The following is a 25,952-nucleotide window of genomic DNA, read 5'->3' as shown; positions in this document are numbered from 1 at the left end:
CTTAATTGAACCAGTAACCTATTATTATCATCGAGGCGTATGGTTAACGTTTCTTGCCATTCTATTTCCTGTGGTTTGGCACTGCAAACTCGGTTTGCTCACTTGTTGAGGGTGGGTTGATCTCAGACAGGATATTCTGACATTTAGCAAACTTTGTAAGTGAGGGTGTGCTTTAGGCGGGCTCCTGCGACACAGCTGCAGTGTGGTACTTGGTAAAGAGACTGCATTCATATAGCTCTTTATCAAAGCTCTTGACATGTTAATGCCTCAGACATGTACCCAGTCACACACCGACAGCGGAGGCTACCATGCCAACCTGTACATCGGAAAAGGTTGGGGATTCAGTGTCGTGCTCAAGGATACTTCGACACATGGTCACTGCATTGTGGTGTGCACTGCTATAACACAATGCTATTTTAAGCAAATACATGATGTATGCACTGTTCATACATGCCTGGAAACTGAATGTTGAGGCATTGGTTTTCAGGTTAAGATAATGTCAATTTTAGATATGTTGTGCATTTGATCAAATGTGGCCTGTTTGAGGTCATGTAAAAATAACAGTGAAGAAAACAATATACACCTTCACAATTGCAGTGACATAGCTCAAACTCTGGTTGGAGAAATTGAAGTAGGTCATGAAAGCTGGTGGAGTAATATGTCTGTAAATATGTCGGACAGAGAGACAGCCCTGATCCCCCTCAGATCAGCTCAAGGTTCAGCTACTGCTGGAGTGAAGGGGTGGAGAGTGTGCACATCACAACATTAACTGCTGTGTCTGTACCCTAAAGAACACTGTATGACCTCATCCCATTACCTGCACTTGCATACCTGAAGAACAACTTGAGCTATAGATTTTTGTGATGTAGTGATGGGGTGTATACCAAGATTTTAAAATTCCCTTTTCATAATTTCACACTTCTGAACCATTGACGCGGTGACCTTATAAGCCTACTGTTCACCCCTTTACTATGTCACAGCAGTGGACACACTACTTAGAGTGGAAGTGAAGGGAACAAATGAGAGAATTTCAACAATGCCCCCCTTTGGCTCTCCGGAGTGCCAGACTGACTGATATTGCTCACAGATTTAGACATCCTGATGAAGTTTCACCAGTCAATAAGTGTCCCAATTTCATTATCAGGAGTATAGATAGACAGACATGAAAACGTTTTTCTCAGAGCACTATAAAAAAAATCACACAGAATATCATCATTATAGTGATGGCTTTCATAAACCCTCTGACATAAAAGTGTATGTGTTTTTTATCTGAGTGGCTACTTGATTCAGTTAGTGAGCATTATGTAAGTATGTTAAACGACATATGCACTCCACGACAGTCATTGCAAATGGACACAACAGTGCCTCGAGGGCAGACATCACGCTTAGTGGGAAATGCTGTGACTGTGAGTGTGGCCTACAAAACCTCAAACCACCTGTCACAAACCGGTTCACGCAATGCCAGATCACACCAGTTTCCTTTCAACTCTGCTGAAAAAAAAAGCGCCTGACCTTTTTTCTTTCTGCTGAGCCGAGAGAGAAGAGGGCCATGGACCCCTTCTAATTAATGTCATATTAAAGAGCACTGAAGCCTTCGAGAGGTGGACGAGTGGCAAGAGATGAGGTGAAGTCTCCAGAGAGAGAGAAAGGGTAAAGACAATTACAGGCTGACATTTAAAGTGTCTCCTCACTGCGAGGAGGCAGAAGTGGAGTAGTGTTGATTTTTCATGTTAATGAGTCGGAGAAAGCAGAGTTGTGTTATGACAACAGAATGTGTGCTAACGTGCACTCACAAACACACATGCACACACACCCACACACACACGTTTAATCACATTTACTTAGTATGTCCTTGATAATTAAGAAATCTTCTCTGTCTCTGATAATTAAGGCAGCATAGTTTGAAGTCAAGTCTGGCAGTTCATGCAAACCCACTGTACTTGTGCGTATATGCAAAAGCATCTTTGCCTATAATTCACTTGCACAAGTGGCTGTTTTTGTCATATTTGCACAACACACTCAAGCCAAGAACTAAATGGAAAATAACATATATATCTTGTTAATCTCAGAGAACTGAACAAGAGACTCCTTTGTGTAACAATTTGACTATAAATGTAGCACACGCTGACGGTTTAAAACCACTTCCTCTGTGCAAGCTGTGCTTTTCTTAGTCTGTGCGTACTTGACCATATAATTAGCTTAAGCTTTATACCACTATCGACATCAGCCTCTTATTATTCTCTGTACCACCCAGTTTTTAGATTTATATTCAAGAATTTTGAAAAGGGAAATGTGTGTTTTAATTTTTTCATCCATAATCTGTACCCAACCATTTTAAATCCTAACTGAAGTTATAATCTGGGTGATGGTTTGTTGTGCAGTCACATTGTATGTATCATATTATCATTATTTTATGTAAGTAAGGCTAATACTACTTCACCTATTTAGGTGAAAGTGCCTTGAGGTTAGTGTGCTTGTTTAACAGTGTAGTAAACGAATATGACCACCAGGGGGCAGACGTTTCTCTTGGCAAACTAGCAATGCCTTTGGGTGAGCGTGTATTTGGTGAATGTGTGAGTTTGTGTGTGTGTGTAAATGCGTGCATGTGCAATTGTGTGTGCACAAACGTGCATTTGCAGTGTTTATTCACACAAACCTGATATTGCTTTAGGCAATTACTGTATTATCAGGTCTTTGGTGTGTGTAAATTATTCATAGTGCTCCATGGAGCGGTTCTCCTGATATGAGATCCTGTAAACCAAAGAGTCCACATCAATATCATGCCCCACACAGCCTTGTGGTTTAGATGGTTTTTATCTCCCTCCCCTGCCTGGTATGATGACACCCAGAATACACAAGAACAAAAGCCTAGCTGCTCAGTGAAGTTTAGTGAGGCTTTTTTAATAATATTTCTAAACAATTCTTCATAATGTGAAAAGCCTCAGGGCTAAATTGTGCACATGAATAGCAGTAAAAGAAAAGAGGACTCCAGTGGAGATGATGGCTTGATGCAGATAATTTGAACCTTCCGCCGCCTTTCATGTCATGGATGTTGCACTTTGCACCACCCCTCGCCAACTTAGTCATGTAATTACACACAGAGAGAGGGAGAGAGAGAGAGAGAGAGAGAAAACAGCGTGGGCTTTCTGAAAAAGGTTCAACAATATTGCAGAGAACATTCTTATCCAACAGTGGTCTTGCAGTTGAACTGTAAAGCAGGCGTTGTCCAACACAGAGTGATCTGCTGTTGAAGAGGGATATTTGCACAAAAACATCTATCTCTCTCATTCTCTCTCTCTCTCTCTCTCAAAATGAAACCGTACATATCAGTTTTCTTAGCGTGTTACTGGGTGCTAGCTGACCTCGTTCCAGACCTCTTAAGCAACACATAGTAACACTTTTAAGCGCTAAACCCTAGTGAACAGTGTTATCTCTTTTCCTTACGGCTCTAATACTGTATTTTTACTGTATTTCCTTTGCCAGATGATTTTGATGGCATGTGATTATGTGTCTGTCATGGGATTGTGTCTGCATGGGTCCTCCTGTTGGTCTTCTGGGAAATCGTGGGGAGCAGAGACGTATTGATCCCCATGAGGTGCGGGAATTGTGTGTGTGTGTGTGTGTGTGTGGGGGGTGGGGGGGGGGGGGGTTAGAGATAGCAGCTGTGTGGGCACTGAAGGCTGTTTCTAACAGCCACTCACACTTTAGAGCCGATTTGGTGAACTTCATAGGCAATCATTTAGGGTATTGTGTGGAGCATGCATTTGTTTCACTCTTTTTCTCTCACTCTCTCGTTTTCTTTCTCTTGCTCTCTCTCTCTTGTTCTCATTCCCCATCTCACTCTGTTGTTGAGTTCTCCTGCAAGAGAAAGGGATCGAACACCGCTGCTAGGAAGAAGATCTACCCTCAAGACCTACCCTTTTAAACATCTGCTCATGCACTCATTATCTGCCCTCTCTTTCTATCCACTCCCCTCTCTCTATTTCTCTTTAATTAACCCACCACTCTCATTCCGTTATTCTGTCCTTTTAGTCCTTCCTCCGTCTTCATCACCATCTCCCTTGTCCTTCATCTGTAGCTGACATCCCCCTTCTCCATTTCTCTCATTTTTTATCAACCTACCTCTCTCATTCCCCCACTCTTTCCCTTTATTGTTTTCTCTCTCTTCAGCCCCTCTCACTTTATTGCGCTCTCTCTCTCTCTCTCTCTTTCTCTCTGTCTTTCTATAGCCCACTTACTGCACTCTTTACGTACCTCTCCTCCACTCTTTCCCACTGTCCTGACATGGTCGTGCCTTGGCTGTGAAAGGGAACTGCAGTAATGGAAGTGGGGTGTGTGTGTGTGTGTGTGTGTGTGTGTGTGTGTGTGTGCGTGTGCGTGTGCGTGGGTGCTATTCTCTTCTCTTTCCCTCTCAGACACACAGAAGTGGTTGTGTGGGAGTGATGGACCCCTTGCTCTTTCATCTATGATTACCCCCTCCATGTCCAGTGGTAGAGTGGGGAGAGGGGGCTGTGTCCACTAATTGATTTGTTTATTTTCGTTTATTTAATTATGGGAGGGGGTTTTCATAATTCCTGATTTTAGAGGTTTTTAAGTTGCTGTTTAAACTGTCCTGGGTTGGCTGGAGTGGTGAAGGGTTGACATCCTCAGATTCACTATTATTTATTTATTTGAATTGGGAAGGGTGATCTCTCTCTCTCTCTCTCTCTCTCTCTCTCTCTCTCTCTCTCTCTCTCTTTCTGTCTCTCTGTTGTGTTTATGTAAGGCACTGGTTTAGGTTGCCTGTTCAGTTGACTCTGATGATTCACAGGTCAGGCTGCTGAGTACATATTTGCTTTGATCGTTTGGATTTATCTCTTAAGAACGGCACAGAGGACCATGCACGAACAATAAATTTCCTCGCTAAAAATAATCACTATCACAAGTTAAAATGTTCACTTTCATACAGAGGATAATAGCAGAGTGTGCCTGTCAGTACTGTTAAAACTCATAACACACTGACACACTTTAAATCACTCTTAATAACTTAATTGATTGCGACAAAAAGACAATCCATGTCACATTCTTCAATCCATTCATTTGTTTTATGACATTGTAAGTACAAAGACATGGCAAAGCTAAAAACCATTAGGAATACCTTACTTGTACCACAGTTAACCTAATTATCAAACAGTAACCCATCTGTTAAACTGTCTCACTTCAGTGTGTCTATGTGTACTCAGAGGAACAAGGTAAATCCAGTGTCACCTTGTTGCCATGATGGTTTAACTTTAATCATGTTGTCTCAACATTTAAGACACCATTACTCACACTCGGAAATTAACCGTGGACTTTGAAACCTTCAAATTTCCATGGAGCAGGTGGAAAAATCAGCTGTCGAGTCTGCATGTTTAGATCCTGTTTTTCCGTCATGCTGTCACAAAAGTGCCTTAGTTACAAAAGTGCAAGTGGCTTCTAGTGTGTTATGTATGGCAAATACATGCCATTGACTGTGGATGAATTCAGCAAAAAAGACAAAACCCTTTTATTCAAAACAAAAAAAAGTAAATTGAATTTGGCTGCGTAATAGAGAGCAATGGGACGTAGACCTCACTCCCAGTTCTTCAAAAGACATGCTTGCCGTGCAGACAACATTCATGGCTGTCCATCAAACAGCAGACCTGGTTTGCAAAAAATGCAAGAGGCAGATAGTGTTTTTTATTTGCATATGTAATTGGATGAATTTAACGAACAAAGAGCTAAAACAAAACAAGCTAATCGGAGAAATAGGGTGGAGACTTCACTCCTGATTCTTCAAAAGACGTGCGATCGGAGAAGATGGTAGTCATGGCTTTCAGCTGGGTTGGCTGCATGCCCAGCTGTCATTATCAAGATTGTGGGTGGGAGCCATGCTGAGGGATGAACTGCCTGCTTCCATATGTGCTTCTAATACTGCACACAGTTTTATCTGGCCCCGGGGTGTAGGGGACAGCTGTGTCAACCATCTTCTTATGGTGTCTTCACTTAAATCGTTTCTCATTTTGTAGATGTTTTTCCTTCAGGCCGGTGGTTCAGCTATTTCTGTGCACTGGTGTCAGATAAACCGTCTTAACCCCTCTTGGGACCAGCTGGGGTTCTGCTGTTTGTGCTACCACCAGAAATAAAAGGGCTCAGCACCAAAGTTAAAGGGACACCAAGTAAAAGCTGATCATATTCATTACCCATTTTGAATAGTTCTACAGTGCAACTATCTCTTGATCATATTCGTGATTATAATCATCAATGACCAACTGTTTGTTACTTGACATAGGATTACCATTCACTTAGAGAACTGTTTTTGTTGACTGTTTTTAGTGATTTTACATTAGAGGGATATGCCAGGTTCACATTAAAGGGCTGGGTGGTGCTGGAGTCTGAAATGGCAGACAAGACATATTGCTCCTACTCAGCGATGGCGTTTCATCACATTCACAGAGCATATGTCTGCCAAGGGGGATTCAGCATATTCTCAGAGCATATGTCTGCCAAAGGGGTCGTGAAGGAGAAGTGAAGGACCGGTCTTCCTCTGCTGCTCATCTTGTGTTTTACGATAAGTAGAGTTCTAATGGACCTTTAAACAACAACTCAGTCACTTTAATAAAAAAACACTCTTTTCAGAGTGTGTCCTGGCCAGAATGCCAGAACACTATTAAAATACGTAAGATATTGATCCACTGTAAATCTAACAATAATCATATTAAAGGTCTCTTAAGAGACATTATAGTTATTCTGGAGCCCTGCCTTTTTTGGCAAACTGTAACTTATACACCTTCTCTAACACTGTGTACAATCGGAGTTTACTTAACGCTGCTGCATTACTATGGAAACGTTCTTCCGATTCTCATATGCCAATGTGTAGTTCCTGCGACTGGAAGGGATAAAAGAAATATATATCTGCAGCAGTGAATCACCCATCTTGAGCGGTGGCCAATTTTACCATCGAGCCGGCGACTAAAAATAGGCCCAAATTGTCAGAGACTTTCACCCACGGCGTATTGCACTCTCTCTAAGCCCAGTTGTTTGTGTGGCTTTGGTTTTGCCGCACTCCAGAGCACAGGCAGCGGTGTGGGACTTGAAAAGGCCGGGTGGCTGCTCAACAGTCTCTCATGGCGCATTGTCACAGGTGACCCAGACACACTCGGAGGCCTCTCCAAACACCTGTGCATCAGGCTCTTCAGTGCTGAAATTGTTTTGTGAGAGGTAATGAAAAAAAATGGAGCTGACATTGAGAGACACCGCTCCTCACGCTTCTCTCGGTCTCTCACACATACAAAAACACACACACACACACACACACACACACACACAAAACTACAAGCAGCACACACAACTCATGCACACACAATACTTTGATATGTCTTGAATAAGTTTCATTCATCTCCACTGTGGGATTCTACTGTAGTCTTTCCACTTGTTCCACTAGCAGAAACCCTCTGCTCACAGCTGCCCATTCCCACAAAAATGTTATGCACAGTTTCTACTCTGTTTATGATACATCTTGTATTCATATTGTGTGACAGCATATTTACCCATAATATAAACAAATGCCATTATTGACATAGTTTTCTGCTTTATTGCGGTACTTATCCTCATAATAGTAACCTTATGAGGATACTGTATAGTATACAGTGTATACCCATTAAGCAGTTCTACAACCAATACTGAATGCAGGCTCTCTCAATTTGTATCCGCTATCAATCTTGTTTGTGAATATATATACCATCTTGTATGTATCACAGTCTTATATGTATCATGTATCATGTATATCTGCCACATGCATGCCAATGCATTTGAGCCTGATGGATTCATCTGCTTGCTTCTGATTCTCCTCTCCCTTCTCACAATTTCAATTAAATTGTTCTAGATGCTATATAAAGACAGTTGAATTGATCTGAATTAATTAGTCTTTTTTCTGTTCAGTCACTGATTTTTCATTCTTGGATACCATTCTTAGAGATGGTTGTCACCTAATACATGTTATAAATATATATGTATATAAACCCTGATCTCTTTTTCTCCCAGTCTCTTTCACTCTCCTTGTCACACTCTCTCACATGCTCTCTTTGTCTCCTCTTAGTCTCTCACTCAGATTCACTTTCTTTCTGCTTGCCTCCCTCTCTCTCTTTCTCTCTCTCGCTCCCTCTCTTTCTCTCTCTAGACTGTCTTTTAGTCTCTCACTCAGCCCCCCCCCCCCCCCCCCCCCTGTCTCTCTCTCTCATGGCCCGGGGCTACGGCTAAAAGCCCCAGTGGACTGGGTGGTTCCACTTGATGAGCTCTTGCCGGCTCAATCAGCCAGCCTAATGGAGGTGGTTCTGGTTGTTTGTCATGCCTCCTGCCTGGGACCTGCTGGTTGCCGCTGCAGCGGTAGCGAAGGAGCGGAGCAGGATGGAATGCTGAGAGCGAACATCGGACAGAAACGAGACCTTGACATGGGCGGGGCTAGAGAGAGGTAGTGTGAGAACAAGAGAGGGGGGGAGTTAAAGAGAGAGGGAGGCAGGGAGAAGGTGGGGATGTGGGAAAGAGAGATAGAGAGAGAGAGGGAAAGACAGAGAGAGAGAGAGAGAGAGGGAGAGAAAGAGTTAGAGAGAGATAGATAGAGAGAGAGAGACTGAGAGCAATTAAGAGGGTGTGAGTGAGTGAGTTAAAGAGAGAAAGTGAGGGCGGGTGAGGGAGAGAGAGTAGAGCAGAAAACACAGAGGATCTATCCAACTGGAGCAGTCACTCTCTCTCCTTCGAGTCATGGACCATGCCCGTGAGTCTGCTCTTACTTTCTCTCTGTATGTGTGTGTGTGTGTGTGTTTGTGTGTGTGTGTGTGTGTTTGTGTACACTGTAGTGACTGGATACAACACTGTTTGCTCTAGCTATTAGCAGCTCTAGCAGTATATTACACACACTGCTTTCAGACCCAGTTGTCTCTGCTAGTCACTATGGTTTCATATTTAGCGCTTGTGTTACCTCTAAGGTTTGCACCGAAGCCATGCTCTTTCTAAAACTGCAGCATCACAGCCTAAAGTGCCAGTATGCCACAGCACCTGAAATGGTTGCCACGGAACTCTGAACTCTTGAACGTCTCGCGGACACTGAACACAATTCTGTCCAGATAGGAAACCGTACAAAGATCAGGTTTGCTCTCTCTCTGTCTCGGTAGTTACCAATGGAAACTCCCCAGGAAAGAGACTTCATCTGTTGAATAAACAGCCTGTCTCCCAGTGATGGGTCAGAGTTCCAGTCAGGCTATATTTGGTCCCCGTCATATGATGTGTTTAATTGGGTGTGCCATGCATTGCAAATGTCATAACATTTGTGGAGAAGTGCCTAGTAGTCCAGAGCGCTGTAATCTGATCTAGCCGATGTGTGTCTTACGGCGGGATGGAAAACAGGATGCATTTGCCGAGGCAGACGGTAACAAATCAAGTGTGTCTTTTATAATTTGTTTAAGAGAGACACGCTGGAGAAGTTGTGGGATGAAGCACACAGTAGGGGAGTGAGGCTGAAGTTATTACAGAACTCTGGATTCCCTGGAGTCAGGGTAACATAAATAGAGCATGGGCTGGTTCGCAAACTCTGATTAAAATCTATGTATTTTGAACATAATCTATGCCAGTGTGTGTGTGTGTGTGTGTGTGTGTGTGTGTGTGTGTGTGTGTGTGTGTGTGTGTGTGTGAGAGGGAAATACATGAGGGAGGGGGGCAGACTACTTATGTAGCCCTCTTTAAGCATAATAATGGACACACTGTGTCGTTATGAAGTACAATTTCCCTCTGTGCTCTTGGTTCGACTTTGCAATGTAAAACAAAAGGTTTTGATTTGTTTAAAAGTGCTTTGTATAATCTAATTTTCTGGGCAAGTGTTTGCATAGTCTTCACACAATAGTGGCATATGATATCTCAGAGGCTCTCAGCAGCCTCTCTTTAGAAGAGAAGGGGGGTAGGTTTGAGTTGAAGTCAATCAATACATAACTTTCAGCATGACTTTTGCAAGGCTCACACCCATAGAAGATATGCATGCTGAAAAACTTGTTTTGTTTTTACTATCAAACAGATGGGAATTAGGAAGTGTCTTTCTTCCTGAATCTCACAGGGTGCTACATACTGTTGAAATAGTGTCTGTGTGTAGTTTCTTGTGTGTGCCACTTAAATTCCCTGACCTGTACTTACATTCATCTGTATTTCTTATGGAATCATGCGACTTTCCTTAATGTGTACTAAGTCCCCTAAATTCAGGATAAGACCCTTTGCATTTCCTCTTTATTGGTATGTGACAGCCAACTTCTTAATTTTAAATAAATGCACAGATCTATTAATTATTACCTTGAAAATACCAACCGAAGAGGGCACATGTCACCCCGCTACTCGTTGAGCTCCACTGGCTGCCTGTAGCTGCTCACATTAAATTCAAGTCACTTATGCTTGCTTGTAGAGTGATTGCTGGTTCTGCTCCCACCTACTCAAATGCTCTTGTAAGGGCAAATGTTACCCCTCAGGATGCTGCGCTCGTCTAATGAGCGTTGTTTAGCACTGCCGTCTGTGCAAGTACGGCAATCTAGACTATTCTCATTCGTAGTTCCACGTTGGTGGAACGAGCTGCCTAGCACTACCAGAGCAAGGGTGTCCCTTTCTACCTTTAAGAAGCTCTTGAAGACCCAACGCTTTAGAGAGCACCTCTCTTCCTAACTTGCACTTCTACTAGTAGTTAACTTGCACTTACAGGAGTTACATTCCTGCACTTTTTTTCTATTTCTTATGTAAAATAGTATTTATTGTTACACTAGGTCTCTATTGCTTGTAGCTTAATTGTTCTCTCTCTTGTGCGTCGCTTTGGATAAAAGCGTCTGCTAAATGACTAAATAAAAATGTAAATGAAAATCAGCGTGCACTGACTGTCAAGGTCCTGTGCCACAAATCTGTAGTAGGGGAACCTTTGTTTTGGTTCTGTGGAGAGTTTCCATACATTGATTTAAAAAGCAGTTGACACTGGCAGGATTCTGGCCTAAATCTGCACAGATCTGGTTCAAAACCAGCAGCTTTCTGGGATGGTTCCATGTTCTATATACCACAGCAGCGATTTTTAAAAGTAGCACACCTAGCCCTCAGTTCATTGTGGTCTGCTGCCAAACCGATCCATTCGTCCAGATCAGGGAGTGATCAAAGGTCCTCTGCTGCAGCGTTAGTCCTAAGTGCAGTTTAAGTGCAGCAAGGACATCTGCTACTTGTGTCTGACTTTCACTTCCACTTGCCGTAAATAGGTACTAATGGAAGGCCTGTAAGTTTCCTGTATGTACTGTTTGCATCTCTGTGAGCACAGAATTTGGTTTCTTAAGGAGATGCCCAAAGCGGCATACATTTATGCATGCGTGCTCCTGCTGTTTGTATGTAGTCAGGCCAGCTTCCTCTCTCTGGTGTCTAAAGCTTGTCCCTCTATCTCTCACAATCTCCCAGATGATAGGATCATTAGCCTCTGTTTCCCTGCACGCTGTAACATAATGCTCTCAATTCTCCCTGCTACGTGCTATTATTAAATGTCCTACATCTCCAAATAAGCACCATGCTGGTTGGGGAGGAGAAAGCCCACTTACTGACAGGATGTCACCTATTGATCGATAGGGCCTGCAATTTGCTGTGTTGTTCCCTGTTAATGGACAAATTACCCAACATGTTTCAAAATCTCACTCACTCCAGCATATGGAGGGTACATCTCTATACCATAGTTAGCCATTTTAGCCAACTGTACAAAACAGTCAGGGCCTATATTTATCAATACACATGGACTTTGCCCTCGTTTTGGGGGGTTGGACAGGAAGGGAGGATTAATAAATAAAACCTTAAAGCAGTAGAGGAGCTCAAACGTACCACTTAAACAATAATTACCCTGTTATTTTTTTCTGCTGAGGAGGCCAGTTAATATTTGATAAGGGCCCTGTCTCTGTGTCGTCACTGAGCTGTATTTATATTCAGTGTGGCAGCTCAGACTGGGGCCCTTCTGGCTCTAAAGAACACCATGAGTGCTTATTCCCAAATGTACCAGGTTGGATGTTTTTTGACTGGCTTGAGCTCCAGGCTGAGTCACTCACCGGCTAAGAGAGAGAGAGCTGAAGAATGGTAATACTGCAATGTTCCTCCTCGTTTCATTTCGGAAACAAACGTGTTAGGACTGACAGAGTGCCGCTTTTTTGGGAGGAGGGGTGAGATACATGGGGGCTGGAGAATGATGAGGATGTGTTGCTGACTGTGGGGGGGAGGAGGGGAGCTTGTTTCTGGAATCTGTAAACAAAATCAGGATTGACAGATTTGATCATTTTTCTGTTTTTAAAAGAATGCAACAGTGAGGGGTGGGGGAAGGAGGTTTCATGCAAACTGGTGGAGAATGGAGACTGATAGAGGGTTTGCACAAAATGGTGGAGAGAGGATGGATGAAGTCAGTAGAATATTTTTTCGACCATCATCTTTCAGACACAATTTTCTCTCCATGTGCACTTAAATGTGAGGTACAGACTGATGGATGGTCTTTTATCCCCCACATCCCATATGCCTTTCTGCCCCAAGAGAGTCTGGGGGGAAACAGACCCGACATGAATGTGTCCATTAGGCTGAAACTTGAGCGCAAGGCAGAATGTATGGATATGCTAGAGGTACCATTTAGGCCAATAACCTTTTGATGTATTCAAACTCATTTAATGTACAGCTTGTTGAAGCCTAGTGAAAACATCTGCTAAGCACATCAGGTCTATGAAGATAAGGGTTCAATCTGCTCTTACAGTGTCTCAGGCAGACAGAACTGTGTTTCCATGGTGAGGCACTTGAAGTAAAGATAAGCAGAATTGCCCCTCCACCAGTAGGTGGCAGCACTCCACTTTAACCTGTACACTCAGGCTCAACTGTGACTCAGTAACTTAGTGACTCAACAGAAAGGCTTACAGCTTATAGAAGTGTGTGGTGTCTGTCACTCAAATGTTTTGGAAGAGGATTTATATAATGGTTGACTCAGAGGTCTTCCCGAAAAAGCTTGGGTATTTGAGGACGTAGAAATTCTGAAACCGACTGATAAACAAATTAAGGAAGAATTAGGTTGTCTGAAGAAAATCCAGGATCCTTTCTTTTCCATGAATTGGCTCATGACAGGAAACATAAAAGTTGGTGTTTTAAACATATTGACCAAGCACCCTTATGTTTGTCAATGTGTTCATTTACACAGGAAGCTATGTCATACCAACTTTGGAGTGATGTTAAGGCCTGGTACACGTATTTTAGTGAAATCAAAATCATATTCATGGGGAGTGTGTTTTTGTATTGGTTCATTAACAGAGGGAGTGATGCCGTGTTAGCCACAGCATCAACAAATACAAAAATGATTTGCTTAAAAAACTGTAGTGGATCAGGGACTGGGTGAGGAACTGGCTACTGAACCTTGACCTAGGCTAGAATATTTCAGTTGTTTTTTGCATGCATGAGGGCCTTGTTCATCATACTGCCATGCGCACAGCATTGGGGAGTGCTGTCATTATGTTATGTGTGTGTGTAAATGTGTGTGTGTGTGTGTGTGTGTGTGTGTGTGTGTGTGTGTGTGTGTGTGTGTGTGTGTGTGTGTGTGTGTGTGTGTGTGTGTGTGTGTGTGTGTGTGTGTGTGTGTGTGTGTGTAAGTGAGAGAAAGTGGGTGGGGAAGGGGGAGTGTATCTCCCCTAATTGTGAAGCACATGGCTCTTGGCGTTGGCTGAGAAAAGACAGGCAGCTGTGTGACATGTGAGTGACCCTTTGCTGTGGTCACCTACTAACCCCTGAGAGCTTCCGCTGATACCCCTGAGGGGCCATGGCTTTGGGTCAGTCTGATGTCTCAATTGAAGCTTTAATCTATGGTCAGCCTCTATCCTGCAATGCATTATTGCTGACCAAATTCATGCTGTAGGTGTTTGATCTGACTGGTGTCAAGTACTACAATGTAAATCCCATTGAGGAGCTCAACGTGGTATTCGATTGTTGTTGCCTGGAAAGGCTGCATGCTTGCTAATGAGGTCCCAATTTGATGCAGTTTACACTCAGCAGCAAGCCTGTCTGTCAGTTAGCTAAACGCTGAGAGCAAAACCGTGCTGTGCTGTGCTGTAATAACTAGGAAAGCAAGGCGAAGGGTGGGGCTGGGGGGGGGGGGGGGAGGAAGGGGCGTAGAGATGGGGATGGGGGTGAGCTCACAGCACGGCTGTTGGTTGAACAATGCCTGAGGTGCTGTGTGTCTCGGGCCTCGGCCCCCACAGGAACCAAGAAGCCCTTCCTGTTCTGAGATTGGACCCCACCCACATGAATCTGCCGCCCTCCCCACGTCACCCCTCCCAGGGGCAGGGGCAGAAATCAAAGCAACTCATAGTTAAACACTGACAGTTGTTGTGTTTGTATGACAAGATGAAAGTGTACAAATGAAAGTGTTGCATATTAGTTTAGATGTGATCCATGCATCAAAAATATCAAATGCATAACAGATGCCTATTCGTAAACATATTCCGGAATTGTTCCGAATGAAGCTGTTATACCAGTCAAGTTTAGACTATCCAATGCAATCTGTGAATTCCTCATTGTGTAACATGTACATGTACTGACATGTATCTCCCCAAACAGTGTGTGAGAAAACTGTGCATACAGCACCTGTGTAAAGACTTGTAGACAATGTCCTAAAAATAGAGTGTCTTAAAGGAAATATTGTGTAATTTTTTTTTTTTTGTACTTAAAATGTTAGAATGTTAAAGTACTGACATATAGACTCGGCTTCATCATTCGTATACTTATGCTATACTGGTCTACTACTATACTGGGGCAAAGCAGTGCTCTTATTTCACTGTTTAGCAAACTGCCACAAGGAGGGGTTATAGTGACTTCCTCTCGTGACCTCTTTGACGAACAGTCATCTGCATTTAGGAATGAAAAGCATCTCAATGCTAAGGAGCGGCAATAACGATGATTCTCCCAGCCCTCAAAGTTCGTAAAAAGTTTTCGGAGCTGTTTACCACGGTGTGGAAGAGGTGAAATGAGCCTTCAGACAAGTCGATCGAGAGGACTTAACCGCCAAAGTTGTCTTTGGACTGCATGATTGTTGGTTTGGTGGCCCATTGAAAGAAAGAAATGGGCCAAACGTCCGCATCCTCCTTGTCTCAAAACGCCAGTGGTGAGTTGTTTTGGGGTAAAGTTTGGTGATTTGTTTGCAAACGCACCGCTATTTTTTTCCTGCAAGGCTATAACGGAAGAGGGCTGGAGTCGGAGTTAGAAAATCAATGCGTTTGTTGCCAAACTGATGTTTTAGAATGCTTTCGCATCGATCGATTTACACTTTTACTGTCGTCTGATGACATAGGTGCTCTCCATGAAGTCGACACATTGGGGATTACGTTGCTTGGTGCGTTTATCCTTCCAAGGTCACAAATATAGTCTTCGAACAACATTTAACACAAAATATATAGGCTGCTTCATTTTATTCAGAGTTAGGTCCACGTTTTGCTTTAGCTGAGAATGAAAGATTAGATTCATTGTGTCGCCTATCTGAACTTCAGTAGGGTTCCCCTACTTTTCGAAGTACACTGGCATTCTAACACTCCACTACTTTTAACATTCCTACTTCTCGTAGTGTCTGTCTTCTAAGTCAGACGAACTCCAAAGAAGTTAATTATATTAGCTTGATTAAACGGCACCCAGGCAGGCTGCGGTAGCATCTTTGTCACGACTTCCTAATATTTACTCTTGAGTCAACAACTGACAATTATTAGTTTTGCTGTTCTGTTGGCAGAATCTACATCTTACCAACTCTCCACTCATACTGATATCCAAATTTGATCTTCCAAACGTTTTCATCAGTAGCTGGTCATACAGGCCTACTATCTAATCTCACTCTAGTGTTACATTGGAATCAATCATGGCAAGTTTGCTATTGCAACAGACTCAGATGATGAAGGACCAATTTTTGTTGATTAAAGATGAGCAGTTCTGATGGCTACTAACGTAATTAGTTGTTCTACTACAGAAAGTAGAACTAGTCACTTTTCAAGAGCCACCCACTGGACTTCACCTTGTCAGATCATGCCCTGTTATGATGACAACACAAGGATGTTTCACATGTGCTGGAGTCTTTGATATACATAATAATGTTAGGCCCATGAAATACCCACTGGGACAGAGCAGGTCATTTCAAGCATTTGTCAGAATGGGCTCCTGTTTACTCTTGAATATTCTGTCTTTTATATTGTTCAGTGTAAGCACATGCCTGTTGGTGTGTTGTATCTGTAATACTAACTTGTTTGTGGACAGCGTCTTCCTAAGGTACCTCCCTTTCCAATCACTCTTACCTTTCTACAAGGAAACCTCTCCCTTGTTTCTTGTAAGCCAAATATTTTTCTTCTTGCCCTTACCACATATTGGAAGACAATGGGAAAAACATGTGGTCCTCGATGGATGAAAAATGTGATTGGTGCGTGAATGTGTAACCCAACCCCCGGGGATGTGATTGGTTGAGTGCCACCTTGTATCGGTTATAAATATTCGAGAACAGCAGAACGCTCCGTCTGTTTTTCATGACATCACTCTTCCTCCGTGACATCAGGTCCTGATGTGTTCCGAATGGTTTTGCAATGCTCAGAGGGTTGGCAGCTCATCTTGGGGCTCTGTTCTTTTGTTCTTCTAGACAGCTGGAATTTCTGTGTAGGCTGTGCGAGACATCATGATGCATGTACATTTTCCTCAATTGACTTTTACATAGGTCAAATGTTTTGTTATTCGGCCACGTTGCAATGTATACTTCAGGGTACGAGAGGGTGTTCTTCTCTCCCCAGCTCTGTAAATGAGCAGCGTCGTGACTTATGTAGCCAGAAAAGTTCCGGTATAGTGTCAAGTGGTTTATGCAAGATGGTTTCAGAAGCTATGAAGGCATACATAAATACTTACGTATTTGAATATCTCAAAAGCAGCACTGCACAGTTTTCGTGTGTGTACTATGGGCTATGCATATGAAACCTCCAATTAATGTTTGACTCTAAACTGGGCCCCTTACGTTTTTGTTTTCATTCCATTTGGGTCTCCTGGCTTCTAACTGGCCGATGACATATAAAAGGTTAGGATGTGGTGAAAAAAAACTGGTAAATTAAACCAAGGAATGTTTGACACAATTAGTTGTACATCTATGTTTAAATTTACCATTTCACAAAATACATTTCTTCACACTGCATTTTTGCCTGATTTCCACAGACATTACTATGTAGAACATGTGCCGGTAAGTACCAGGCTGATATAGTTTATGAGGCCTTTCCTCATTAGCTAGCCATAACATGTAGCTGGGCCAGCATCATTTATTTAGCTTCCTGTGAGCGCTGCCAGATTAAAAGGGCTGTATTAGCCAGCTTTTGGCTCATTAAATTGAGATTGTTGGAGTGTATTATTCAGCCTAAAATCACAGGAAAAGAGTAAAAGGTCCTTTATCAAACCTGATGAAGGGTGCTAAAAAGTGTTATGCATGTTGAGAGGCTCTCAGCATCAGGTGTTGCTGAACCACTTTCCTTTTTATATGTGAAAGATTGTAAAAGGGACGGTGTTATTTTGAGAGTGAAGGTGGGCCTTAATAGATTTGGACAGATTGGATTTAGCCTACAGCTCCACCCTAACAGAGTTTATTTAAACCCGCCCTTCATGGCTACAAGAGCGATTATTGTCTCTACCTTCAAACTGGTTGTGCTTTTAACAGGATATGTTTGTGGAGCGTATTCTCCTCTCATTTGTTTCAAGTCACCTCTAAAAAGGCCCCATTGTTTCTTGATTGTGTTGACATGGAAATGAAACTGTCAGATGGGAAGCTGGACTCCTAATTATTTTTAAATGTATTCATTTATTTATTTATTTTGAGTAAAGATGGATACCATGATGTAAATTCACCGATTTGGTAGCGTAAATATCAAATCTGCATAAAATGCTTAAAATCTTCATGTTTTGCCTTACCCTCTTTAAATCAGGGATCTGAAGGTTGTTTTGGTTTGTCGATTATGGGATGTTTGACATTAAATTAACCTTTAGTTTGAACTTTGGTGGCTTAATTGCTCATTGGAACTCCCCTATAACTGTCCGTTCTGTAATTAGCTTTAAGGTCAGATGAATGGGGTGTGACGTGACTCTTGAAGTGCTGTGAGATGTGGTCATATCAGGCCATTTGAAAATACTTCACACATATGTCATACTTGTCTTCAACGGACTGTGCATCGTGGTATTTTTAAGAAGTGCAGTTGATAAACAGACTAATGTTCAGTTAAATTAACTGAATTGCCTAGGTGCAGTCCCATTCAAAGCATTGTATGCACATATGAATCAATGACCTAAACAGGCATGCCTGAATATTATGTTATTAAAGATTAAAGTATAAATTACATTAAGCTTGGCATTATTACAAAGCCATACTCCCTGTCAGCCATTTTGTAGTTTTCAATATATTATTTCTCCACGCCATTCTGCTCTGTACGTGTTCAGCCAGCAGCGACTTGGCTGCCTTCTCTGGAAGAACTTCCTTCCTCTTTATGAAGTCAGCATTTAATCTTACAAAGCTTAAAGGTGGTTTCATGCTGCTTTGGCTCCAGAAGCACCTGCATTCAGCAGATTATAGGATTAAAACCATTAAAGGATGGGATGTTTACTGAAGTCTGATGGAGTCTGATGTTCACTTGATGGAAGGATTTTTTGCTTAGATGTTTTTCAGTGTTCATGTCATCATGCTTGTGTTGGAATTCCCATGCAGGGTGATCTAAAATGCCAGTGTGCTCACATGACGGCCTTAAATGTTTCGCTGTGGGTCAAATTTAACCATGTTGCCATATTAGTCATATGGGGAGCTTGCTTGGGGGCGTTGGGTAGGTTATGTGGGGGGGAAGCGAGCCCTCGTGGGGACTTATGCCCCCGTTCGTCATTTCCTCCTCGGGCTCTCTCCTCAAAAGATCAGCTGTGGTCCTTGGGGAACATCTATGCTCAGCTGTGGTAGATGGAAGCATCACTCAGGAAGTCAAAAACACTCCGCTATTAATAATCCTGTGGCAGTCCGACTTCCCCGCCGACAGACCAATGAAATCATGGGTCACTGGCTCCATGGGGAGTGGAGGGCATGGAGGGTAGCCTGGTGCCATTCTCAGCCCACTGGTGAGCAGGCTGGGGACCCTATGGAGTCCCTCGGGCCTGTGCTTTTCCATCACTCACGTTGGACCTCTAATGAAAGCAGTCATATGACTGTGGAGATTGTTTGCCAGGTGTGGGCCTTGGCAGAAGTGTGTGAATGACACCAGTTTGGGTTATAACGTAGTCTTGACGTAGTTGAGGTGGTGCTGTTATTGCAGACAGAATAGATTGAAATTGTGGAAACAATATGTGTTAATATATATATATATATATATATATATATATATATATATATATATATAATTACATTTTTTTCAAAAGGCTTTCTCTTAGTGTGAAAACTAACAAGTGAAGTGTGATAATGGAACCTTATTCAATACTGAAGAAATCACTGGCAAAATTAAAATATGTTTTTCATTTAATCTTTGGCCTCTTTGAAGTGTAATTACTCCATGTCTTTCAGAAAGTGTAATTGCAAAGAAAAGTGCTTTGTAGCATTGTATTTAATAGTATGTCTGTCTCCAGGGTAATCTCTAGTATTTTGTTAGTGTCTTCCTCTTCAGAAACACTTAGAGTGGCTACTAGTTTTCATTCATTTGGAGGGTCAGCAGGTTTGTTTTTATTACCAACATGATCTATGGGCCAGTGATCAGTCCTGCCAAGAGACGACATAATGTAGTGTTGCATCACACTAGGAATTTCTGTGTAATCAAACATTGAAATTGAACATTGAAACTGTTTTTGGCCTGCTTAGGTAGACTTGTAGTGAAGTGTGTTCCTTAGAAAAGGAAGGACATTTTTTTTGAATTTTACAGGAGGTGGTTTGAGGTGATTTTGAAGGGTGCCCTCTTTTGTCCAGCTTACATGAGTGTGAAATGTCTACTTTGAGGATATCCAGAAGGAATGTAAAACAGCCATTTACGTGGGAAGAACAGGGACGGTGTTACAAGAGCAAAACTGCACGCTATGAAAACATGGTCAGTATTAATGGTATATACATAACTCCAGTATTAATAATAATATTAAATGGAAAACAGATCACAAGGAGAGAGCATGCATGAACATTAAATGGAGCCTAAGTCAAAAGTTTTGCTCAGATTGGGATGTAGGGCAGATATGGAGGCAGATGAAGGTCCATGTGATGTGTTGAGGGATGAGCACAGACACACATTCAGAGTTCGTTCTCCAAAACTATATCCGCATTTCGTGTCCCAGCTGCTCTTTGAATGAGGCCGTTTGCGTCCCAACATTTAGCATGGAAATCAGCTGGTGCTGTGCTTATAAAGCCATTGCAGTGGACATCACTGACTCACACATTGAGTCATTGATGATCTCAAGGCTACTCGGTTGCAATAACACAACAAAGGGGAATTCTGCACACAGGGAAAAAAACTGTCAAACTACCAACTACCAGGGACTAAATTGTCTTGAAAATGTGTTTAATGCACAGCAGCACTCTGTGGGGTCGGTTTGTTTCTCTGTGCAGTGTTTCCCACGACGAAAAAGCCACGCCTTGCCACTTCCTCCCAGCAAGATTTCTGTGCATTGCCTCATCGTCTGCACACACACAGTGGCATTGGAAGCCTGTTAAGCATGCGATGGATCCATAACCGATCAGGGCCACACTCCTGTGCTTTCTGGGAAGGGCAGATCAGTCAGAGCACAAACTCAGAACACTAGTTTCTGTCCTTGATTATTGTTGGTGTTGTGGGGACCATGTTGAATATTGTTGAAAAGTGCAGGATGGAGAGCGAGAGGGAGAGGGGACCACAAAAGCATTCACACAATCAACAGCCCAAGCACAGAGCATAGACAGCTGGCTCCAATGCATTTCCCCCTATATTTTAGTATGTGTATGTACACAAGCAGCAGTAGTGTGGTTTCCATTTTTGCTTAGTCACAAGGAGTCAGAGAGTGTGACAAAGAAAGGGTCAATTCATGCAGTTACTCTTCAAGAAAGTATTTTTTTTTTTTTAATGTGGCGTTGCAACAGGACTGCTACAGTCAGAGCACAGTGGAAAAAAGACTGTGGCCAGGACAGAACTAACTGTCTAATTTTCCACGTCTGTCTGTCTAACCAATTATACCGTATAATATCCTTTATGGCCAGCAGTGAGGTCAATGTTGTGTCTCCCTGTTGTGCCATTTGCTCCACCTACGCTGTTGTTGTTGTTATTGATTTTTCTTCTGATGAGTCATTCTCTGTTTGTTCATTTGCAGTTGATGGACTGGAAAAAGCTTCCTTGGCGAACTGTGATGTGGTGGTCGGGGGCACTCAGGCTCCCCAGCTGAAGCAGAAAGGCAAGCTCTCCACCCTGGGCAAGATCTTCAAGCCCTGGAAGTGGCGCAAGAAGAGAACCAGTGAAAAGTTCCAGGATCTCTCTAAAGGTAGGCCTAGAGGGAACAAAAATACTTTTGTGAGTCGGTTGCATAAATGTGAACAGTAGATTTGAAAGGAAAATCACTAGATGTCTGGCAAGAAAATGTCAGTTTGTAGAATTTTTTAGGTAAACCTGTCAAGTTACATGGTACTTCATTATTTTTTTGATAGGAATGACCCTGCCTACCTCATGTAGATTGTAAAAAGAAATATCCTGTGCATGTAAAATGTATAGACAGGCTATTTGTTGCTTAGTGATCAATGAAGATATAGTTCACCTGCAGTTGCTATGTACATTTATGTCATTTAAAAATGTAGAGTACTAGGATAGAAATGGCTACTGTCGGGTTACTGTATCTTGGATGTGTTCTCTGGTGGCATAATTGCCCACACCAAATGGGTATGAATCCTTGAAGATATAAAAGAATATTTTCCTGTTTTGACATATTGTGGGTCTGTGAGTAAAGCCATATGGCATGTTACATTTGCGTGAGGGCTATCACTGTGACAAAGGCCAGGACAAAGAGACATGGAGAGGCAGCTTTTAGTTTCTATGCTCCCAGCCTTTGGACTACTCTGCCAGAAGACTTAATGGCTGAAACGGTGGAAACCTTTAAACGTGCACTTAAGACATACCTCTTTTATCACCTATATTATTCCCTGTAATATTTATCTGTTCTCGGTGGTCTTCTGTGAAGCGCATTGTGTTACCTCCTGGTATGAAATGCGCCGTATAAATAAAGTTTGATTTGATTTGATAACCGCCGTTTCTCAGCCAGGCATTGAGTGAATTGAGCGGGGGGTTGTCATCTCTAGAGTCCCCAACATGCATGATAACTCATTAGAAACTGCCTATTCACAACAGTTGCACAGTCCTGTCAATATCAGTCGGCACTGATGCCCAGATTATATTTCTGTGTCCTAACTGAAAATGAAGAGTGTTTCTCTCGGTCTGTGCTCTCTTTTCACTCCTAGCTTCACGGTTACCCTTCACAAGCATTTTTCAGTAACTTTTAATAGTCTCTCAGGAGCATATTTCGAGATGGGAACATAACCTGAGGGCCTACTCTGATTTTTAGTAGTCACGCTACGAATTGACATAGCTTATTTATATCCAGCAGAGCCTATTTTGCATGGCACAGAAGCAGCCTTCTTTGTCCTTGTGTATGTGTCCTGGTATTCAAGAGTCCATATTGCCCTATGCAACCACTAGCTGTGAGTCACCTACACAAAAGGTTGATGGCAGGCCTTATAATACTGCATGCATCTTCACCAGACACTGAGGACAGTGGGTTTTCACTCATTATAACTATTATTATTTCAGTTAATATGAGAGCCCCCCCCCCCCTCATTTCCGATAAAAAGCTATCATATAGTTTTTTTCCCCCATGCATGCTATCTTCTCTGTACCCGCCTTATTTATACCCATTATGTTTGTTGACCGCACTGGTACACCATAGCCAGTACCTTTACTCTGTTGCTATCAGGGACAATGCTGAGTGCTATCCTTAATATCTCCTTTTTGCCGTCACTTTTGCAATTTGTTCTAATGGATGCCTCTGCACTAGCACCACTGTAATTTCCTGTGTTGCTCTTGCTGAGTGTGTGTCTGTGTCTGTGTGTGTGTGTGTTGATAGGGTGTGAAACAGTGATTAACTTCTCCTGTGTTGTTCCCCATTTGTAGTTTTGGAGAGGAAAATCTCCACAAGACAAAGCCGGGAAGAGCTGATAAGACGCGGCGTCCTCATTGCCGATCAAGGTGAGGGTGAAAAAGTGAAAACAAAAAAAACGTTTGTTTTTCTTTTCTTTTATGTGGCTTCCTGTCCGTTATAAACCCAGGTCATGTGATGTCGTTCATCTTAATGCGAAGTACAGTGTCATCCATTGTTCGTAGTTTCTGTTCACTGATAAGTAAAGGTTGAGGTTCAGCGTGTCCTCTTCCTTATAAATCAAGTTAAGAGTTTATATACACAGCACATTCTGCACCCAGAGGCAGCCCAACACCCTTGTAAAAATAAGCTGTCTGTGGGAACCTGAAGCCATTTGTAAATGTTGTGCGTGTTTTAGAGGGCATCATTGTATAGAGAGGCCAGTCACAGGATATAAGGGTGAGCTGTTTTACATTATCCCCTTGCAAGTTGTGTGTGAAACCAGACAGCACGGTCATCAGCAGAAGATGATCACCAGCACTTAAAACAAAGGGGGGGGTTGATTGATTAGGGCTCTGTGTTGTTTTTTACCACTTATTGACAAGAGGACTTCAGACACTTTAATAAGGAAATAACCCACAGCTGACTGGTTAGCCAAAGACATCCATTTATTATCAGTTTGTTTTTTTCTGCACAGAGCCTATGTGCATTGCTACATATTTTATCTACATTGACATAGAATCACTGATCATAAAAAGACGTTCCTGTACTGCGGTGGTGAAGAGGCCCCACTGGACTCCTTTAAGGTTTAGAGTCTCCTTGAATCTTTTCTTCCCACATTACTTCAAAGAAAGCATATGGAGTGGATGAAACATGCTGTTCTTTGATGGTGATTTCAGTCGATCTAATGATGTTTATCCTTGTTGAGGGATATGTGCTTATGTGTACATGTATGATGCTATGCCTTAGTGGATGTATTTTCTTTTCCACAGATGACGGAGTGGCGTCTGAGACTCCCAATGGGCATGCCATGCCAAGTGTGACAATCGAGGAGGTCAAAGTTGACATAGAGGCATCAGACAAAAAAACTGACCCCGAAGCCAACGGTGATGAGAAAGCAGGTAACATTAATGCTGTCTGCGCAATTTTAAAACAGGTTTTGAAGTTTCAATAAATGTATACAAATGACCTTCCCAATGCATAAATACTGTATTGATTAACTCTATGAGCCATTGTGTATATTAGTCATGCATGGTCACATCCAAGTCACGATCAGTTCATTCTGAGGTCATCATAAAGTAATACTAATACTATGAGAGTGACCTAACAAACCCCTTTGATGTTTACACTGTTAGACTTGCTGTTAGTATTGACTGTGATGTTTGACCATTCATATCATGATCCGTCAGCCTTCAAACCATCTGCATTTATGACAGATCAATCAATCACCCCTGTGGATAGTTGCGATGAGAAGCCAAATCCCCGTCACTTAATTCACGAGATTACAAACTCATGCCAACTGAGTGTACAGAGATCACTGCTAGCTCCCCCACAGTTTCCAAGTGAAAGTTTGGGTTTGGCACAGCACAGAGAAATGAATCTGCACTTCAGTCACTCAAATGAAACGAAATGCACATTTTTGTTAGTTACATAATCAGAAATCTATCTTTATCCTTTTCTCTTTCTTTCTTAACTTCAGGCTTTACTCTCGTCAGGGGGTTGATTAAGCTCAAAAGCAAACGGCACAGCAGCTGGGGTACATTCTCTTGGCCCCCCTAAAGCAGAGCAGAAATGGAGCTGTCTTTAGTTTATGTGGAATCTGGATTGAGAGAAATGCATGGGTTACATGGATAGCAAAAAGTGACAAATGAAGAAAGTGTATTATTATTATTATACTGTGTCTTGTCCATATGCCTTTGTGAAGGCCTGGTATGGATGATAACTGGAAGTAATGGTTATTCCACTGTTCAGAAGAGTAGAAGTCCATACTGAAGGAGCAAGTGTGTTGAACGCAGTCTTTATGGTTTTTGGACATTATGTATTCAAGAATGTGGTCATTTGTCATTTGTTTTCCCCCTTAAACCCTAAGGAGCGCCTTAGTGAATAATAATGACTCTTTACTTGGCCAGGCAGCCGCACTTCTCTTTAGATGATTACATTGCCATTTTGCCAAGCTTTGAGATGAAAACGATCTGGCATCGCTTGTCATTGCAGCTTGGAAAAACAATGAATTTTAAATATAATTAGTCTTTCATCCTCTGTAGACCAGATTGTCCTGATGACTCAAGTTGAATACCGCAAGTTCCTCTGATGAAGAATTCTGTCAAAAACTGAACAACATATTCCATCTAAATAGAATGTTGTAGACTACATACAGTAGATACAAGTCCCCATCGATAAAAGCTGTGTTTTGAAAACCACGGTTTTCCCTTATGTACGTAGAAGGTCCCAGACTACACTTCCTAGACGTCAGCATCTTTTACCTGATCTCTGTGTTTCTAAAACTTGGTCAATTCCAGATATGGGTGCTGTGCCCCCTCTCTGTTCTCCTCCCAAAGAAAAGAACGAGCCTAAGGCCAATCCGAAGGGAACCCAGTCCAGAGCACGAGACCCCCTCACTAAAAAACAACCAAATGCTCCCCCCAAGTCATCCGGGGCAGCCGGTGTGGCCGGGAGAAGGGGGGAAGGGCAGGGGGGTGTTAAAAAGCTTCCCAAAACTACATCAAGGCAGGGCTCTACTGCACCGCCCAAACAAAACCCTCGAAACACTAACACGTGTGGGAATGGTGAGT

The 25,952-nt window shown here is 42.4% G+C and overlaps 1 protein-coding gene across 5 annotated transcripts in view; it reads left to right on the top strand.

The window, feature by feature from the left end:
- phactr2 (phosphatase and actin regulator 2) overlaps window positions 1-25,952 on the top strand; it is a 40,781-nt gene that overhangs the window by 682 nt on the left and 14,147 nt on the right. For 2 of the 5 annotated variants that reach the window (XM_031579563.2, XM_031579566.2), the window contains exons 2-5: window positions 21,352-21,519; window positions 23,196-23,270; window positions 24,153-24,281; window positions 25,680-25,946. In XM_031579563.2, coding sequence (XP_031435423.1) covers window positions 21,352-21,519; window positions 23,196-23,270; window positions 24,153-24,281; window positions 25,680-25,946 — 639 coding nt within the window. Of the gene's footprint in view, window positions 1-8,640; window positions 8,771-14,707; window positions 15,164-21,351; window positions 21,520-23,195; window positions 23,271-24,152; window positions 24,282-25,679; window positions 25,947-25,952 lie in introns of those variants that run through there. The other 3 variants (XM_012814329.3, XM_031579564.2, XM_031579565.2) reach the window with 3 other exon arrangements.

Source organism: Clupea harengus, chromosome 13, assembly GCF_900700415.2.
Source record: "Clupea harengus chromosome 13, Ch_v2.0.2, whole genome shotgun sequence".
Lineage (NCBI taxonomy): Eukaryota > Metazoa > Chordata > Actinopteri > Clupeiformes > Clupeidae > Clupea > Clupea harengus.
The sequence above is the reverse complement of the archived record's forward strand: the minus strand, read 5'-3'. Positions and strand labels throughout refer to the sequence as shown.